The sequence below is a fragment of the Naegleria fowleri genome, assembly GCF_008403515.1.
Source record: "Naegleria fowleri strain ATCC 30894 chromosome Unknown tig13, whole genome shotgun sequence".
Taxonomy (NCBI): domain Eukaryota; phylum Heterolobosea; class Eutetramitea; order Acrasida; family Naegleriidae; genus Naegleria; species Naegleria fowleri.
Genome location: NW_025407945.1, coordinates 172,745 through 190,241, shown reverse-complemented (window position 1 = coordinate 190,241; position 17,497 = coordinate 172,745). Strand labels below are relative to the sequence as shown.

At 38.7% G+C, this 17,497-nt stretch overlaps 7 protein-coding genes across 7 annotated transcripts; 4 read left to right on the top strand and 3 right to left on the bottom strand.

Annotated features, from left to right (window-relative positions):
* Positions 1-17: 17 nt before the first annotated feature.
* On the bottom strand, positions 18-1,057 carry FDP41_012158 (uncharacterized protein; the record flags this gene model as incomplete). The annotated part of the gene is made up of 2 exons (XM_044702646.1): positions 18-737; positions 821-1,057. The coding sequence occupies 2 exons, from the start codon at positions 1,055-1,057 to the stop codon at positions 18-20; spliced, it is 957 nt and encodes a 318-aa protein (XP_044566214.1).
* A 594-nt stretch (positions 1,058-1,651) lies between these two features.
* On the top strand, positions 1,652-2,080 carry FDP41_012157 (uncharacterized protein; the record flags this gene model as incomplete). The annotated part of the gene is made up of 1 exon (XM_044702645.1): positions 1,652-2,080. One exon carries the CDS (start codon positions 1,652-1,654, stop codon positions 2,078-2,080), a length of 429 nt encoding a protein of 142 aa, XP_044566213.1.
* A 330-nt stretch (positions 2,081-2,410) lies between these two features.
* On the top strand, positions 2,411-4,201 carry FDP41_012156 (uncharacterized protein; the record flags this gene model as incomplete). Its single annotated transcript, XM_044702644.1, has 1 exon — positions 2,411-4,201. The coding sequence occupies one exon, from the start codon at positions 2,411-2,413 to the stop codon at positions 4,199-4,201; it is 1,791 nt and encodes a 596-aa protein (XP_044566212.1).
* A 177-nt stretch (positions 4,202-4,378) lies between these two features.
* Positions 4,379-8,163, bottom strand: FDP41_012155 (uncharacterized protein; the record flags this gene model as incomplete). The annotated part of the gene is made up of 7 exons (XM_044702643.1): positions 4,379-5,855; positions 5,904-5,926; positions 6,002-6,354; positions 6,448-6,843; positions 6,900-7,330; positions 7,420-7,601; positions 7,732-8,163. The coding sequence occupies 7 exons, from the start codon at positions 8,161-8,163 to the stop codon at positions 4,379-4,381; spliced, it is 3,294 nt and encodes a 1,097-aa protein (XP_044566211.1).
* A 237-nt stretch (positions 8,164-8,400) lies between these two features.
* Positions 8,401-8,829, bottom strand: FDP41_012154 (uncharacterized protein; the record flags this gene model as incomplete). Its single annotated transcript, XM_044702642.1, has 1 exon — positions 8,401-8,829. The coding sequence occupies one exon, from the start codon at positions 8,827-8,829 to the stop codon at positions 8,401-8,403; it is 429 nt and encodes a 142-aa protein (XP_044566210.1).
* A 468-nt stretch (positions 8,830-9,297) lies between these two features.
* FDP41_012153 (uncharacterized protein) lies at positions 9,298-14,291 on the top strand (the record flags this gene model as incomplete). Its single annotated transcript, XM_044702641.1, has 2 exons — positions 9,298-10,897; positions 11,059-14,291. 2 exons carry the CDS (start codon positions 9,298-9,300, stop codon positions 14,289-14,291), a joined length of 4,833 nt encoding a protein of 1,610 aa, XP_044566209.1.
* A 312-nt stretch (positions 14,292-14,603) lies between these two features.
* FDP41_012152 (uncharacterized protein) lies at positions 14,604-17,338 on the top strand (the record flags this gene model as incomplete). The annotated part of the gene is made up of 8 exons (XM_044702640.1): positions 14,604-15,520; positions 15,577-15,608; positions 15,707-15,805; positions 15,898-15,923; positions 15,981-15,986; positions 16,029-16,385; positions 16,507-16,588; positions 16,695-17,338. The coding sequence occupies 8 exons, from the start codon at positions 14,604-14,606 to the stop codon at positions 17,336-17,338; spliced, it is 2,163 nt and encodes a 720-aa protein (XP_044566208.1).
* Between the last annotated feature and the right edge of the window lie 159 nt (positions 17,339-17,497).

The window sequence follows — 17,497 nt, the reverse complement described above, 5'->3', positions numbered from 1 at the left end:
TCAAAACTTGATATGCCTCAATCTTGTTGTTGAGAATCAACATCTTCACCATCACTCTCACAATTCTTAAGAATCCATGAGAGTTTGAATGGACCAAATGCCTCAGAGGGAGACGAGTCCTTCAAAGCATAGACAGGCAAGTCCTCACAATTCTTACCGTCCTCCAATTTAACGACCAGAAGAGTATCGGTACCTGAGCCAATGATTACTCGATCGTTGGTTCCCTTCAAGAAGGCAAAGGTGTTCTTTTCTTCTTCTTCTAAATCCATTTCAGTGAATTCAAGAGAATCGAATATCAACTCGGTAGTGTTACATTTGAAAAGTTTGATCGAGTTGGTACTCTTGGCAGTGGTTGACCAAATTCGACCCCATTCGACAATGGCCAATGGTAAACGTTGATTTCCAAAGGTTCGACGATGTTTTTTGAGATTGGTTTGAGGCATGACTGCTCCAAGCTTTTCCGACAAGAGCGTTTTGATGTGAGAGGAGAGACCAACAAGATAAACAGATGAATCATCCATTTCGTCATTGGCATCAGAGAAGGAAGGAATCAATTCAACACTTTGAGCAGGAACTGAAGAAGTGGTAGTGACAGCCTCCTGTTCTTCTTCTTCTTCATGGACCGATTCTTCATCGTGATCCTTCTTCTCTTGTGGTAGAGAACTTTGATTGACCACATTTTCCTTGTCCTCCTCTCGTTCTTCTTGTTTCTTTTGACTCTTCTTCGAGGAAGACTTCTTTTGGAAGTCTTTTGAATCTTCTCAGAGGTCTTGCTTCTAATGTAAATATTATTCTTGGATTTGCGATTCGTCTTGACCACCACTCCATTGTCCAATGCCTTATAGTTGACATTGTTTCTGCTTCGAGTTTTAGAAGCCGAGAGGATGTTGGTGAGATTAATTTCGCAACCGGGAGCGACACGTTTGGAACGATCGATCTTGTGAGGATTGTACACGATTCGATGGCGAGTGGATGTGGAGGAGGTTACGTCCTCATCATCAGAGTGGAGGACGCGTGGTTGGTTGCGTCGAGATGATGTTGTTGTTGATGGAGTCATTGAAGATTTTTTGTTTTGGATTGATTTTGGAGATTGAAAGGGACTGTGTCTGCATCTTTTAATTTTTCTGAAATAAAGTGTAACGGTGGTCCTGGGCGCCATTCCGAAAAATACTGGAATATAAAGATTTTACAATGCTTTGGCAGGGAGCCAAATAGGCTAACCAAAACGTGGAAGGTGAAGTAAACGAATTTTAAATGACAGCGATCAACTCCCAAATGAGGAAATTTAAATTTATCGGATTTTGGGATTGGATTGACTGATGGAAAGTAATAAAAATAGTCGCTGGAGCATCGATCCTTCTCGATCAATTCATTCCATCAAATTGGTTTTGATTGACCACTTCTTTTTGATTACCACCAAAATGAGTTAATTGTTATTTTCACTCGTTAGAAGCGAGCCGTACTCAGCATCACAGTAAGACTCATAACTTAGAGGCTTTCAGTTATACATCTACGTGCGTGGCGAAAAATCGCTTTTTTCCCAGTCAATAAATCTCTTAAAGAGATTTGACCTCTCGTCACTCTTGAAATTTTTGTTTATTATCAACTCCCCCAATTATAATATGTAGAATATATATATTATGTATTCAATATGTTTCATGTCGAAGAAATTTCAACCTCCACTTGTCTTTCAAAACGAGAATCCAACCAATGTGAAAAAGATCCCAGTGAACCTCAATTCCATCAATCATTCGCTCAAAAAACTGTATCGGACTGTACAATAAGTTTCATTCAGAGAGTTGACTGTTTAAAGCCTGGTCAAAAGGTTCCCCTCAAAAGTGACGTTTATGTGATCAAAAAGATTGTGATTGGAGAATTGAAGGCAAAAGAAAAGAAGGCTTTAAATTTAAATCAACAAACTGGTGTCAAAGTTCCAGACTTTTGTGTTGAAAGTATTTTCCCTCATCAAAAGATGGGTACCCTTGTCAATGTTGTATACTTTATCAAAGTCACGGGAAAACTCTCGTTGGCGACTGATCTGGATTATGAGTGCGGATCACAACAACAAAAAACTCAATAAAAGAAAAGATTGAAAATCAAGAGAGGGCCAAACAATCAAAATTCAAGGGGAAGAGGGGGAATCGAACCCCCGGCCACAGCTTTGGAGGCTGCGATGTTACCATTACACCACCTTCCCGGTTGATCATCAATATCACTTAATTGATAATGTTTGGCAATAATTGTATCAATACAAGTTCGAGTTCTGCCATCCTTTTACAATGAGGAGAGGACAGGTGACCAATTTGGCAATGATGATAACGATACCTTTTGAATTAGCAAGTGAACGATGACCATCTCGTTATTTGCCTTTAAAGGATTTCTTGTTTCTGGAAATTTCAACAAAAAACAAATGAAATCATCATCGTTCTTCCTTCCGAGCACTACCATCACCACCACAAAACTCACCAACGCAAGAGGTAATCTTCTTCGCGATTCAATCCTTGCCAACAGCACTGGGTGTTGTTCTCTTTTCTCAACCATCACCACCACACCCATTACAATTCCTTTTGCTAGAAATCTTGCTAGAAATCTTCATCATTCAAATTCCCCAAAGTTCTTCCCCTTTTTATTCTCTCATCATCGAGATGGCAATTCATCCCATCCTCATCATTCTTTAAATTCCCCCAATCAACACTTTTACAATTTGCAAATTTCTAATCATCATCCTTCTCATAGATTCTTCTCAACCTTCCCTTCAGATGCACAACAGGAAATGACGGATCTAGAAATAATCATGGATGAAGAACAAGAACCTCTCGAAATGATGCTTCCTCTATCCACAACCGAAGTCATTCCTCCAAAGAAACACAAACCCTTTTCTAAAAATCCTCCAACAACAAGTACCACTTTCACTCGTAATCAATTTACCAATCTTCTTAAAACTTTAATCAAATCCAATATATCGGAAAAGAAATTTGAGGAATACTTGACATTATTTCCAGCAGAACGCTATGATAATACCATTAACACGTTAATTATGCGCTTTTACTCGACTAGACACAACTTTGCAATGGTCGAAGCAGTCATGAAAAGGATCAAAAATCCTGATCTTTTTGTTTACACACAATTATTGAACGCTTACTCCCTCGAAGGAAATGAGCAAAAGGCTGAAGAAATATTCAAACAAATTTCACATCCAGATATATTCGTCTACAATAGCATGTTGACAGTTTATGCAAGGCAGAGGAATATTGGAAAATTTGAAGGATTGCTTCAACAAATGAAATCTAAAGCTTATCCCAATGGAATTACTTATTCCATTATTTTAGACGCCTATTTCAAAGTGGAAAATTTTGACAAGGTCGACTCGTTATTCGAAGATATTGTAAAGAAATGTGCAACAGGCGAACTTGAACCTAGTTACATTGATGTTCAACTTGTGAACACATATTTAACTTGCTTGGTACATTCAGCGCAATACCAGAAAGCTTTAAACTGTTTTAACAAGTACGTGTTGGGAGAGAGAATTGAACAATTTCTTCAGGATATGAAGGAAAAAAAGACTCTCTCTCGTGGCTCAGGCCCTCTTGGTGTTCGACCCAACGAAAGAACCATCTTACTCATGTTGTGTACTTTTGAAGGCATGAAGGACGAGAAGAATTTCGAAAATCTTATCACTATTATGAGGTTCTACAAGATTAGGCCAAATATTTACATTACTTCCAAGTTGATGCAATACTTTTTCATGCGAAAAGAATTTAAAAAGGTGATTGATGTGTATACATTTTCTAGATTGGGCTGGTTCAAACGCTCCTATTCATTAGTGAGGTACATTTCACAGAGTTATGCAGCCCTCGATGATACAGAACATCTCCTCCAATATATTACACGCTTGGAAGAAGAGGGAGAAATTCAATATTTCAATGTTCATAGCTTAATCTATGCGTTGGCACTCGTGAAACGACCAGATGTGGCCGAGAAACTCTTCCACAAGTACAAGAGCCAAACCAGCAATGTTTCTTACTTGTTAAGAATGTACAATGCCATGTTGTTGTGCCTTATTAGAAGTGGATTGCAGGAAAAGGCGATTCAATTTTATAAGAGCTATCCCTTCAAGCCCAATTCCATCACCAACAGAATTTTGTGCGAGAAATTTGACCGTCGCCCAGAAAATACTTTAACAGCAACAAAAAAAGATTAGACTTCAATAAAAGCATGCAAATTATTAACGAATCGTAATTACATTTAAAGGTTGACTAAAAAAAGATACAACGATTGCTGCTAATATCATTCACGGCAACATTAGAACCAGTAATATCATTTTGCAATTACCACCATTATGTTTTTATGGTAACGAACATTCTCTTCTGGGTATTTCTCAATACTTGATCTTGATAGTTTGAATCTGGAAAGGTTTGAGCGGAGGAACTTCAATACGGATTCTGTTATCTGAATGCGTAAATCTTAACTGGAATCGTTCCTCATCGGCATCTTCAAGAATGTTGGTTGTGACAACTTCCCTTGGTGCTTGAGGAGATTTGATGGTCAACACACTCTGAGGAGCATGAGCACCATAGCATTCATGAATACGCAACACCAAATGTTGTTCTGAATCTTCAGAAACCTTCAAGGTTTCACAAAGTATTTGCTCACAAGAAATTGAAATTAGAGATTCTTCACTCTCGATCGCAACTTTCTCCAAGGATGATTTTGGAAGAGATCTGTCATAGACGCATACATTACAAGGTTGGTTGAGCTCGTAAGCACTCTGAATTATTCTTCCATCTTGGAATGATGATCCAACATAGGGATGAATGGCGAACGTGAATTGATGGTGTCCCATGTCACAATTGGCATCAGGAGCCTTTGGAGCGCGCAACAATGTCAAGAAGAGATCACCGTTTTGTGTCGCTGAGCAGCCATATTTGCAATCATTGATCACTGCTACTCCACTTCCATACTCTGAGATGCACATGTATTTCTGACAGCTCACTTCAAAGCGAGCAACGTCCCAGCTTGTGTTTTTCAAATTTGATCTTCTAATAAATCCAAATTGATGGTCATAGGTAACATAATCTGAGAATATTCTCGTAGGAACTTTCACTTTGAGACATTTGTGTTTTTCATGCCAATCGACTTGAGTGTTAAATTCCAATCGAGGTGAAACACATGAAAGAGAAATAACTTGAGACAAGCTGCTTGTCTCACTAATAGGAAATGTAACCTTCAAGGAGCATCTCAATGGTCCACTCTCGAGTACAGTCACAGATACACTTCCTTCATTATAGCCCTTAATTGCAAGTTCACGTTCGTTATGCATAACCTCAATATCCCAAGCATCCCAAAAGAGGCATTTATCATTGTACATAATGAAACGATTTCCATCTTGAACGACTTTTCGTTTGGTTTGTAAGTCTACAATGTCCACAGTTGCAGTATACTCATTGACAGTTGCCTCAATAAATTGATTGCTTAAAACATATGAACTGCCCTTCTGATGAAGAGATACAATAGATTCAGTCGAGGTGGCAGAAGCAACCACAACTTCTTGGACTGTGACAGTTTTGTATCCTGTGGAAGGAACTTGAACAACAGCAAGGCATTTACCATTCGATGTCTTTTGTGTGTAGACCTTGTCATCAGCCAAATTATCTGAAACATCTAATTCAATAATTTCTTTTCTTTCCCATGGCAAGGAGCTCCATACAGTGACAACCTTCTCCTTTTCTTCGCTATTCGTGTCAATGTCTAATTGTTGTCGGTTGAGTGAGGCGAGTGCTGATTCACGAATTTTGCTTGCTTCTTCTAATACTTGAGCATGCAATTGTCTTGCATCTACATATGCTAATTCAATACTATTTTCATGAATGTTGTAATAAAGTCAAAGTCAGTTTTCTACTTACGAGCTTCCAGGAAGAACATCATGCTGTGAAAATATGAAATTGGCGTTTGGTACATTGATGGATCTGTTGTTTGTTCAAATATTTCTCAAAATACTTACGAATTGGTTCAACAACACAGTTTTCCAAAGTTTTGTTAGCTCCTTTCGAGGATATTCAAAACCATTGAGTCGATTTGCTAAGGCACTATATAATTCTGCTTCTCTAAGCAAGAGCTCACATTTTCGATTGCCCTTTTTTACAGCTGCCTGACTTGTGAAGGTGCCTCTATGCAGTTCCAGATAAAGTTCTCCTCGCCATGCTTTCAATTTGTGCTCTCTATGTTCCTCTTTCAATCGATCAAAGAAGAATTTGGGCTTTTCTTGAATGATCCTTGGTAAACCTTGAACATCGTAGAGTCTCTTGGCACGTTCCATGTGATCGAGAACTGGGCCGCCTCCTCCATCACCGTGGCCTTAAAATTATCACAATAACGTCAAAGTGGAATAATGAAAAATTTTGTTTTGAAAAATAGAGTCAGTGTCAACCTCATATTGCGATCACGTACCAAATAAACACAAAGAATGTTGAGATACTTCCTTATCTTTAAAGTTCTCCTCATTGAAAAGGATCTCTTTCACTGAAAGGCTTGCATTGTATGTATCTGCTGGAGGAAAATGAGCAAATACACTGGATCCATCAATGCCTTCCCACACAAAGCTTGAGTTAGGGAATTTGTTAAAAAGATTCCAAGAGAGCTTTTGTGTAATGAACGAGTCGATCTTACTCAATCTCATAATTTGAGGCAATGCAGCAGAATATCCAAAGCTATCAGGGAGTGAAAATTCTGTGCAATATTCACCAAATTCTTCTCTGAAGAATCTTTGTCCATATAAAAATTGTCGGCAGAAAGACTCGCCACTTGGTAAAACACCATCACACTCCACATAAGAACCTCCAATCGCTGAATAAGTGTATGAAAAATAAGCCCTTTCATACATAATGACAAGAAGTACTTACGAACAAATCGTCCTTCCTTTGCCTTTTGCTTAATTCTTTCAAACACTTCAGGATAATCTTCCTTTACCCATTCGTAGAGCTGTGCTTGTGATTGTACAAATTTGTACTGTGGATACATATCTATAAATCTCAATTGATTGGCCCAACTTCTTCCAGCTTTTCTTCTTGTCTCTGCATATGGCCACAACCAAGCAATGTCAATATGACAGTGCCCAACAGAAACAATATTGTGACAAGTGTCTCCATTCTTTTTACCTAAAAAGTTAGCTGCAATGTCTCTTGCTCTTTGCCAACTGTCTCTGTCATTGGGATCGAAACATTTAAGCATGTCGTTTCCAGTAATAATTGCTTCTCTAGCCCTTTGTCTTTTGCTATCGAATTCTTTGGCACATTCCATAACAATCTTGAAATCATACATGAGATCAAAAGCTCTGAGAGTAGTATAATGAGTGTAGTGCAAAGTGGTCATGGTTTTTAAAAAAAGTTAACCAATAACAAAATGATTGTAAAAGATACTCACAATCGATCGAACAATGCAATTTCAGCCTTTTTCAAAGTGAAATATCTGTTTGGATCTGGAGGATTAATTTGGCCATTCCATCCATTTCCGAACATTGCATTGCAAGCCATCTCAATATAAAAAGTAGCTTTTCCCTCTTCATCTAACAAGTCAGCATCAATAAAGAACTCCTCGCGTTTATCCTGTGTCAAAGATCATTCATTAAAAGAAGGGAAATATTCCATCATTAGGTTATTGGGTTTGTTTTCGAACATGGCCACATTTAAGCCGATCGTGTCATGACTTGACAATTAATTTTTCAATAGAACTTACCCATCCATCACCACCGTTTAATCCTTGCAAAACCTTGCCATTCTTGTCAAATAACAATGCTTCACTATCGCTATTCCACAACAAATGTACATCCAATCCTTTCCACTCAGGTGGCACTTGTAAATTCAATTCAAACCAAAATGTCGCCCAGCTCGGACCAAAACTATCTCCGACCTTTGCTTCCTTCTTTTCCTTTTGAAATACCTTCGGAATGACATCTCCAAATAGAGGTCTTTTAAAGAGTTGTTTGTATCCCTCTCCAGATACGATCAATCCATCATTCTCCACCTTGTAAACGAACAAACTAGAGAGCTCTCTCCGATCAGGATAAATATGTTTTATAATATTCTCATTGGATTCAACGTTCCACTGATCGGTGGCCACAAAATGGGCAAAACGATCCAACACAATATTGTCGGGGACTCTTTCCATATTTTTTTTTGAAAGAATTCTTTGAGTCCCCCTTCGCAAAGTCTTAAAGAAGATGGGTTCAATTTTTGCAAAGATCAAGAAAGAGGCATGACGAGGAGTAGAGACCTGTTTTGAACCCTTGTTGTTGGAACAAGCTCACAGATAGAGATATTATTGTGCATCATGTTGTGTTTTATTTTCGACATTCGCGTCAGTATTCAAAAGCATGATGTCTGCGGGCACCTGAGGTGAGGTGAATTAAATCTTCTTGGGTGGATAACATTTTCCTTTCAACAACTTTCTCAATAGCTTCTTGAGCTTGAGAATTCTCTTCAAGGAGATCTTAATGACGCCTTTACCATGCTTGCATACTTTAATCTTCTTGATTTGAGATCTCAATTTTGCAAGTTTAGCCAATCTGGCCTTTAGGAGAGCCTTCAATTTCTTGGAAAGTTTAATCTTCTTGACACACTTCTTTAATCTTCTGATAAGCTTTCTCACCTTCTTGCATAGATACTTCTTAACTAGTTTTCTTCCATATTTTTTATTCACCTTCTTTACAAGTTTCCTGTGATTCAATGAATCAGCAGTCATGGTTGGAGTCTCAGCAAGGACACCTCCCTGAGTGGCGAGAACAAAACAAAGAGCCAATGCGAGGAGCAGAATACCAGTAATCACTGTTTTCATAGTTAATGCTTTATGAAGAGGGATGGTTTTTTTGAGGAAAACCTATTCTTTGCTCACTGGCATTTGAATTAATGGAGTTTTCAATGTTTATAAATAAGGAGCTATTGTCATTGGACAACATCAAACGTCTTGAAGTATTGGGTCTTTGTCTCACCATGTTGGAAGGTTTTCAAAAACGTTCATGATCTGACATAATTCTCCTTGTTCTTCTAATGTCGAACCTAATTTGGCCTTGGAGCCTATTTCTTTGAGGATGAATGATGTGTCACTCGAAATGAGAGTTGGATCGATTCGCTTCACTTTGCAATGTTTACAGGATTGAGTACTCTCAATAGAATCTTGACTTTAGAACATCGATTTTTTCCTGCAAGAAGTTTATTCGTCATGTTTTAATCCCGCCAAATCTTTTCGCGCCAACTCATCAAAATTTTGAACGTTAACATCCAAGCAAAATATATCCACAAAAAAATGTCTGCAGATGAAATACCAGTCAAATCATCCTTCCACGAGGATGCCATCGACAACAATAACACAGAAGAGGAAAAGGACTCCACAGATCTCTTCATGAAAATGCTTGAAAAGAAACTGATGGAAGAGGGTCAGTCTCTTGATTCCGGTTTTGCTTCATCATCTTCAACCACATTTGCTTCATCAAATAGGAAACCTCTCGCACCACGTAAACACAAAGCACGAACGTTTGCAAAAAAGAAGGAACTAGAGTCCACAAATGTGGAAGACTGTTCCGAGAGTGTACAAACCACAACAACAACAACAACAACAACTAGTAATACTAACACAACTCAAATTGAAGATAAATCACTCCCACAACCTCTTCATAAACCTCTCCCTTCATACACTTTGACTTTGTCTCAATCTCTTCAAGATACAACACCTGTGAACGTTTTAGGTAAAATTTCCGAATCATGGTTCACCACCATTCAAGAAGAAAAGTGGAGCAGTAAGAGAGATGCTCTCTCCGAATTGAAACAATTGATTGATTATCCTTGCTTGGAAGATGGAGACTACTCACCCATTGTTGCTCGAATTCTGGCCGTCATTGAGGAGGAGAAAAACCTTGCCGTAACCAAGCTCGTCGTTGAGTGTGTTGAACTGCTTTCAAAAGGATTGAAGACAAATTTCAGTACATATGCAAGAGAGCTTACTGAGAAATTATTGCCCAAGATGAAGGATAAAAAGCTTAGTGAATTGGTGGCTAATGCAGTCTCGTCCGTAGAAGAATCCTCTCTTTCTTTCTCCGAATTAGCTCCTCTTCTCATTTCCTCCATCAATAGCAAGTCTCCCTTTGAGAAAATTGGAGCCGTTAATTGTGTCGAAAAGTGCCTCTCTCGAAAACCAGGTTTTGATGCTATTGAATCATTATTTAACACTCTAACAGATGCAGTTGTACAAGCCTCAGAGGATAGCAACAAGGAGGTAAGAGAGGCATCATTCAAATGCCTTGGAAGAATTTTGTGGCTTGTTGGAGAGAGAAACTTTGATCCTTACTTTTCCAAATTGGACAACATTCGAATTGAGAAGGTGAAGGAATTTAAGAGTACTTTTGGTGCTTCTCCCGCCGCTCATCAGCCACCACAATCTAAACCTTCATCATCATGCTCCTCCCAAAAATCAGAAACAAAGAAGCAAGCAGAACCCCCAGTCAAAAAAGCCCCTCCTCAAAAGAATCCTGCTGTCAAGCGAAAGCAAGAAGAAACGAACACTGCTACCAACGGTCCTCCAAGCAAGAAGAAGACCACAAGTGCAAAACCATCGATGGCAAGTGTTGACTTGGGTATTTCATGCCCAATTTCTTGTGAAGAGGCATTGATGAGAGCTGAAGAAGTACTTCCACCATCTTTCTTGGAGAATATGGGGACTTCACAATGGAAAATTCGTTTTGAAGCCATGGAAAATCTTCTTACCTTTATATCTGAAATGGACAAAGATACACTCAACCACAATGCTAACGTAATAATATTGACTCTTTACCAAAAACCTGGATGGAAAGACGCCAATGCACAAGTACTGAACAAACTCACAGAAGTTGCCATGTACATTATGGACAATTGTTCTCTCTTTCGACAGGAGCTGCTGCTAAATTTATTGATGGAATGATTGAGAAGGTGACACAAGCCAAACTCAAAGACACATGTTTAGAATGTCTTTCTAAATTTTGTGAATACTTTTCTCCCCAATTTGTTTTTGGCCAATTGTATTCACTTCTAAAAGATCACAAGAATCCAAAAGTCGTTTCAGAATGGCTCTCATGGATGTCCAAGACAATGGAGGAATTTGCCTTGCAAACCATTGATGTTAAGGCACATATTGAATTTGCTAAAGTATGTCTGGGCCATAGCAAACCTGAAGTTAAGAAGGGAGCAACCATGTGTCTATGCACAATGAAACGATTCATGGGAGAAGGTTTGCTCAATTTTTTGTCAGACGTTAAACCTGCGACTTTGGACACGATCAAGAAGGACTTTGAAAAAGTTCAGCATGACACACCAGCAGCAACAAGGTTTGTCAGAGGCTCAAATAAGAGTAGCAATATTGGAATGGCAGTTGATTCTGAAGAGCATAGTGGTGCTGCAAGTAGTAGTGGCACCACGTCGTTCGAAGACCTTCTTCCAAGAACAGACATTTCTGGAAAGCTCACAGCAAAACTATTTAAGGACATGGAAGATAAGGCATGGAAAGCGAGACTCGACGCACTGGAAGAAGTGAAGAGCATCATCATTGAAGCCAACAAGAGAATTACACCAAATATTAACAATCTTATTCAGGCTTTGAAAAAGAGACTCGAAGATGCCAATGTAAAGATTTTGAGTACTACTCTTGAATTATTGGTATTAATTGGAGAGGCTGTTGGAAGTGCTATGGATAAGTTTACGAATGCCATTATTCCATACATGATCACAAAGCTAGGTCACAACAATAAGGGCGTTCGAACAGACACCTACAAGACTCTTGAAGCCTTGATCAAGTATATACCAATGGAAAGTATCCTTAAATCGATGGATAAAGTGTTGACGAATGAGAAGGGTCATCCCGATGGAAGAAAGGATGCTCTGCAATTTATTGATACTTACATGTCTGATATGAAGATCAAAACAAGAGATACCTTCCAACCAATTGTGAAATCAATTATCAATAGTTTGCAAGATCCAAAGGCATGTTCAAGGAAGTTAGCAGAAAGTATTCTGGAAAAGATGATTCAATCCACTGGAGCCGATTTTGTGAAGGAGAACTGCAAGGATCTTAAACCAGCATTTAAGTCCACCATTCTCTCAGTTATATCGAAATATGAAAATATTGTACCATCCACCTCTTCATTGAACTCTTTCCAAGAAACACCTCTGAATATGGAAAGCGTGAATGGTCAAGTCGAGGCAACCAAATCGTCCACAACTGTACAAGCTACTTCTAAATCAACTTCTCAGCAGACTGCAATGACCATTGGAGATATTAAGAGACAACAAACGCAACAAACTCAACAAACTCAGGTCAGACAAACCATTGGACAATTGAAAGAACCTTCTTCTTGCAGTCAAGAAGAGGAAAAGAACTCTTCAGCATCCAGAAGAACTCTCACACAAGCATCATTGTTCCCTTCGGCTCCATCTAATAACCCATTAAGATCCTTCTCTGGCCAGGAGAGTCCAACAAGGTCTTCCTCTCTACAAGATAATGCACCATCAACTCCTGGAAAGAGAAATTTCAATCAAGTGAAAGACAGTGTGTTCACAACACCAAAGAAGATGAAGTTCACTCAGGCTCCAACCGATCAATTGCTCCTTCTGTCTCCAACCAATCTTCTCACTCCAAGAAGAGTACAAACCATCATACCTGAACGAAAGGAACTCAAGCTATCTGTTGAACAAGTTATTTCCCTACTCTCCAACACAAAAATTAGCAACTTTGAGAATGCTATGAATGCTATGAAAGCACTCGATAAGCTTGTGGAGGCACAAGATATGGGAATTGCTATGAATCGGGAAGCATTACTGTATGCCCTGACTAACTTCTTTGAGGTTGTTTTCGACTCTGTCATTATTGGCTTGTCAGGTCCAAGAATTTGTAAAATCATTATCAATACTCTCATGGGACTGTTTGAGGCAAGACCCTTTTCAGTTGCAGTCACAAAGAAGTCATTGTATCACTTGTTGGATACTCTTCTCCGATTGTTGCTCAATGAAAAGTTGCCATACATTGAGTATGGAGATAAGATGATGTCTGCTCTCAATAGTCTCATTCTCAAGATTCTAGAAAACTCTTCACGAACAACTGCCTACGGCTGCCTTATTTCCATGCTGGAGAAATCATGTCTCGATCACGAACAGGAACCATCCACTCTCACTCGAGTACTGATCAAATGTCTTAACAAGCTTACCAAAACCTTGGAGAAGACGATTGGAATCATTGATATTAATACCGTTCTTTTAGATGTTCAACATTTTATGACGAACAATCCACAAACATTTTTCGAAGGAAAGGACGACAGTCCATTCATCACCATTAAAACAATAATTCAAACATTGGTGAGATTGAAGGGAGCTACACTGAGAGCGCACATGAATGGACTCAATAAGGTCATGATTGCACACATTGAGCATGAGCTGAATGTTATTTCCATTTCCAACTCTTCCATAACCAGCACTTCTTCGAGAGTGATTGGCTCTCCTGTTCGTTCTACTCAACAACAATCTGATAGCGAATTGCTTAAGGAAATTTGTACCATGATTGGAAACAAGGAGACCAACAAGTCAGGCTTGTACAAACTGTATCATTTCCAAGTGCAACATCCTGAATTCAAGTTGAGTGAGTTTTTAGCTACTACACAATTTGGAAAAATCTTCCAGGATTACATTGTTAAATCCATTGCAAAAATTGCAGGTCATGAACAAGCAAAGAGTCAACAGAAGACAGCAACTGGAAGCGAGTATCCATCGTCGAGCAGCGTGTCCACCTCAACACTCTCTTCATCATCCTTAACACCTCCTGAATCCACACGACCTGCCCTCAAGGATTTGACACCTTCACTTTCGGTCATCAACTCAATAAGCTCAGCCTCTGCTATCGCCTCCATTGTTGAGAACAGTGTGAGCACTAATTCCAACAACAACAATGTTTCTTCCAAGCCTCACCACTCTCTTACCTCAGAAAGCATGAGCAAGATGAAGTTCTCTATTGATGACTATCGAAAGGAGCTCAAGTTGAGAAGCTCGTCTGCACACGCTTCTCTCTCTTCGTCAGCCTCATTGGCAACATCCTCAACATTGTCACTTTCCAGTTCTTTAGCCAACGTTCAAAGCATTAAAGAACGATTGGCACAAGTGAAGGTTAATTCTGCATCTTCTATTGATTTGGAATCAATTAGACAGAAATACAAGCAGCAATTATCTTCAACATCATTGAACACATCAAACGCCAATAAGGAGAAGGAAAATATCCCAATGCAATAAATTACAAGCTGCCTTTTCTGAACGATGAGTTCCTCATTCAGTATTCGAACATGAGAACCTTCCGCAAACTATCCGCTCATCTCTTTTTTCCTCTTGCGTCCATAGGCACAGAGTTAGAAGAGGTCGCAGTTGTCGATCACAGGAGAATTGCAGGCAAAATTTGTGCCCCACGTGTACAACACCACAACAACACATCAAAGATTCTTTAAGCTGAAACAATCACTCTCTAGAGAAAAAATAGAAACAACATTCCTCTTGTTCTCACACATTATTTCGAGTTGTTCTTTGTGGAAAAGTTGACATTCATCAACCATGATCAAATTATTGGAACTTGCTTTGAGCTTTGTTGGATCGGTGGTAGCCTTCGGCATCAATGTTTTGGATATTCTCGTGTATTATCTTTTAAAATTCACGATTGGTTTGAATTGGGCCACTCATGATCTTCGGGAAGTATTTAAAAACGTAAAATCCTATAGTGTTGAAGTGGATGATGGTTCGTATGATCCAAAAACCGAAACCAAACCAAGAAGAGCATTAGAAAGTGCTGAAGGTTTGGCTTACACTCCCATTGAAGGAGTGAATACGATGAAGCAATTATTGGCCAAAGTCGTTGCCGATAACAAGGACAAGCCTTGTTTGGGCTATCGACCAGCCATCCGCAAAATCGTTGAAAAGAAAGAAGGCCATGATTGGGAAATTATTGAATTCTCTGATTTGACCTATGAAAGTTACGACAAGATTTACTCTCGCATCAAGAACTTTGGTGCCGGTCTTGCTCGAGTCACTGGTTTGAATTCACATCATTTGTTCGGAATTTATGAAGACACCCGAAAGGAATGGTTAATGTGTCTTCATGGTTGTTATCAATACAATATGGTGGTTATGACTTGTTATGCTAGTTTAGGTGATGAATCCTTGTGTGCTGCCATCAATGAAACTGAGTTGACTGCCATGCTTGTCAATGAGAAGAATCTCGCTAAAATGGCCAATGTTATTGTTCCGAAATGTCCAACTTTGAAGAATATCATCTATACCAAGGCGATTGTGTCCGATGAGAATGAAAAAAAGAAGACAAAGGATGCAGTAGAAGCTCTCGAGAAGAAGGGATTAAAGGTTTTGCCTTTTGAGGAAGTTGAACAAATTGGTGAATCTGACTACAAGAGTAATAGTGTAATTCCAGTCAAGGAAGAAGCAACTGTTAATTCTCTTGCTCTAATCATGTATACAAGGTATGTGATATTGTTACGACACAAGTACTGACAAGAAATGCAATGATTTTTTAAAGTGGAACAACTGCTCAACCAAAGGGAGTGATGAGTAAGTTGATATTTTCTTTCAATTATCATGATCTTACAAATTGAACTACTTCTTGAAAATCTCTACCTCATGCTTTCATGATTCATGACCACACACAGTCACACACAAGAACATTCTTTCAATTATTGCTGGAGCTGATCAAAAAATTGGAGACGATCCAAATATTGAGTACAAATATCTTGCTTATTTACCACTCGGTAAGTCAATATTTTGAAAATTTTCATTTTCCAATGTAACACGCGCCATCATAATAACCAATCCACGTCCTAATGCTTTTCTTCGTGAATAGCTCACATTTTGGAAATGGCTGCTGAGGTATGTTATCATACTAAGAATACATGTTAAAACCATAAACATCTTGACATTTTACAGCATGTCGTTTTGAAACGTGGCTGAATGATTGGTTACGGTAATCCAAAGACTTTAAGTGACAGAGGTGCCAAACCAAAGGGTGACATTGAAGTTGTTGCACCAACAGTTTTGGCAGGTGTTCCAAGAGTTTTTGACACCATCAAGAAGGGCGCTTTTGAGAAGATTAAATCATCTCCTCCATTTGTACAATGGCTTTTCCACAATGCTTACAATTACAAATTGGATGCAATTAGACACGGAAGAGAATCTCCAATATGGAACTTTTTGGTTTTCAACAAGTTTAAAAAGCTCGTAGGAGGTAAATTAGCTTTAATTCTTTCAGGAGGTGCTGCTCTCTCAAAGGAGACTCATGAATTTTTACGTGTATGCATGTCCTGTTCAGTAATTCAAGGATATGGTTTGACTGTAAGTTGAATTCTTGTTGTGTGTGCGCGTGACTCAAACTATAACTCCATGAATGTGTCATGCTGCACCCATATCTTGAATTTTGAACAAACTAATGTCATCCTAACTCATCTTTATACAGGAAACATCCGCTGGTGGTTGTATCCAATATGGTTATCAACCATTCACTCCAAAGAACCTTGGGTCTCCAATTATTACATGCCGTAAGTAATAATTTTTCAATAGTATCTAGTTACAATCCATTTAATGTTCAATTACAAATTTCAATGACTACTTCATTCAATACACAACTACGGTATGAATCTACAGAAATCAAATTAATCTCTGTTCCTGAAATGGGATATACCATCCATGATGAAGAACCTCGTGGTGAAATTGCCATTAAGGGTAACAATGTTTCTCTCGGTTATTACAAGCAAGATCAACTTACCAAAGAGGCCTACACATCAGATGGATATTTCCTTACAGGTGACATTGGTGTTCTACATAAGGATGGTACTTTCAGCATTGTGGATCGTAAAAAGAATTTGACCAAACTCGTCAATGGTGAATACATTGCTCTTGAAAAATTAGAAAGTGTTTATGGTAATTGTCCATTTGTTTCTCCAAATGGAATTATGGTGTATGGTGATTCAGATAGAGACTATCCTGTGGCTCTCATTTTGGTCCAACCAGGATACACAAAACAATGGGCTCATGAACAAGGTATTCAAGGAGATTTGAATCAAATTATTAAGGAACCAAGACTAATCAAAGCAGTGGCAGCCTCGCTAAAAGAAGAAGCTAAGAAAAACAACCTTCAAAGAATGGAGGAAATCAAACATTTCAAATTATTGCTTGATGAGTGGACTCCTGAAAATGAATTGTTGACCGCTGCTATGAAATTGAAACGTTCCAACATTGTGAAACGATACAAGACAGAAATTGAGGAAATGTATGCCACTAGACCATGAGAGTGGTGTTCCATTTACGAGTTGAATCAGAGACACGGCTCCTCTCGATATTGAACTGAGAGAATTGAGTCATATTGATCATTATCAATAATATTATTTATTTTGTATAATTATAAGGTTTGATGTATGAACATTTATATGTTCAGTAGTGTGATCTTG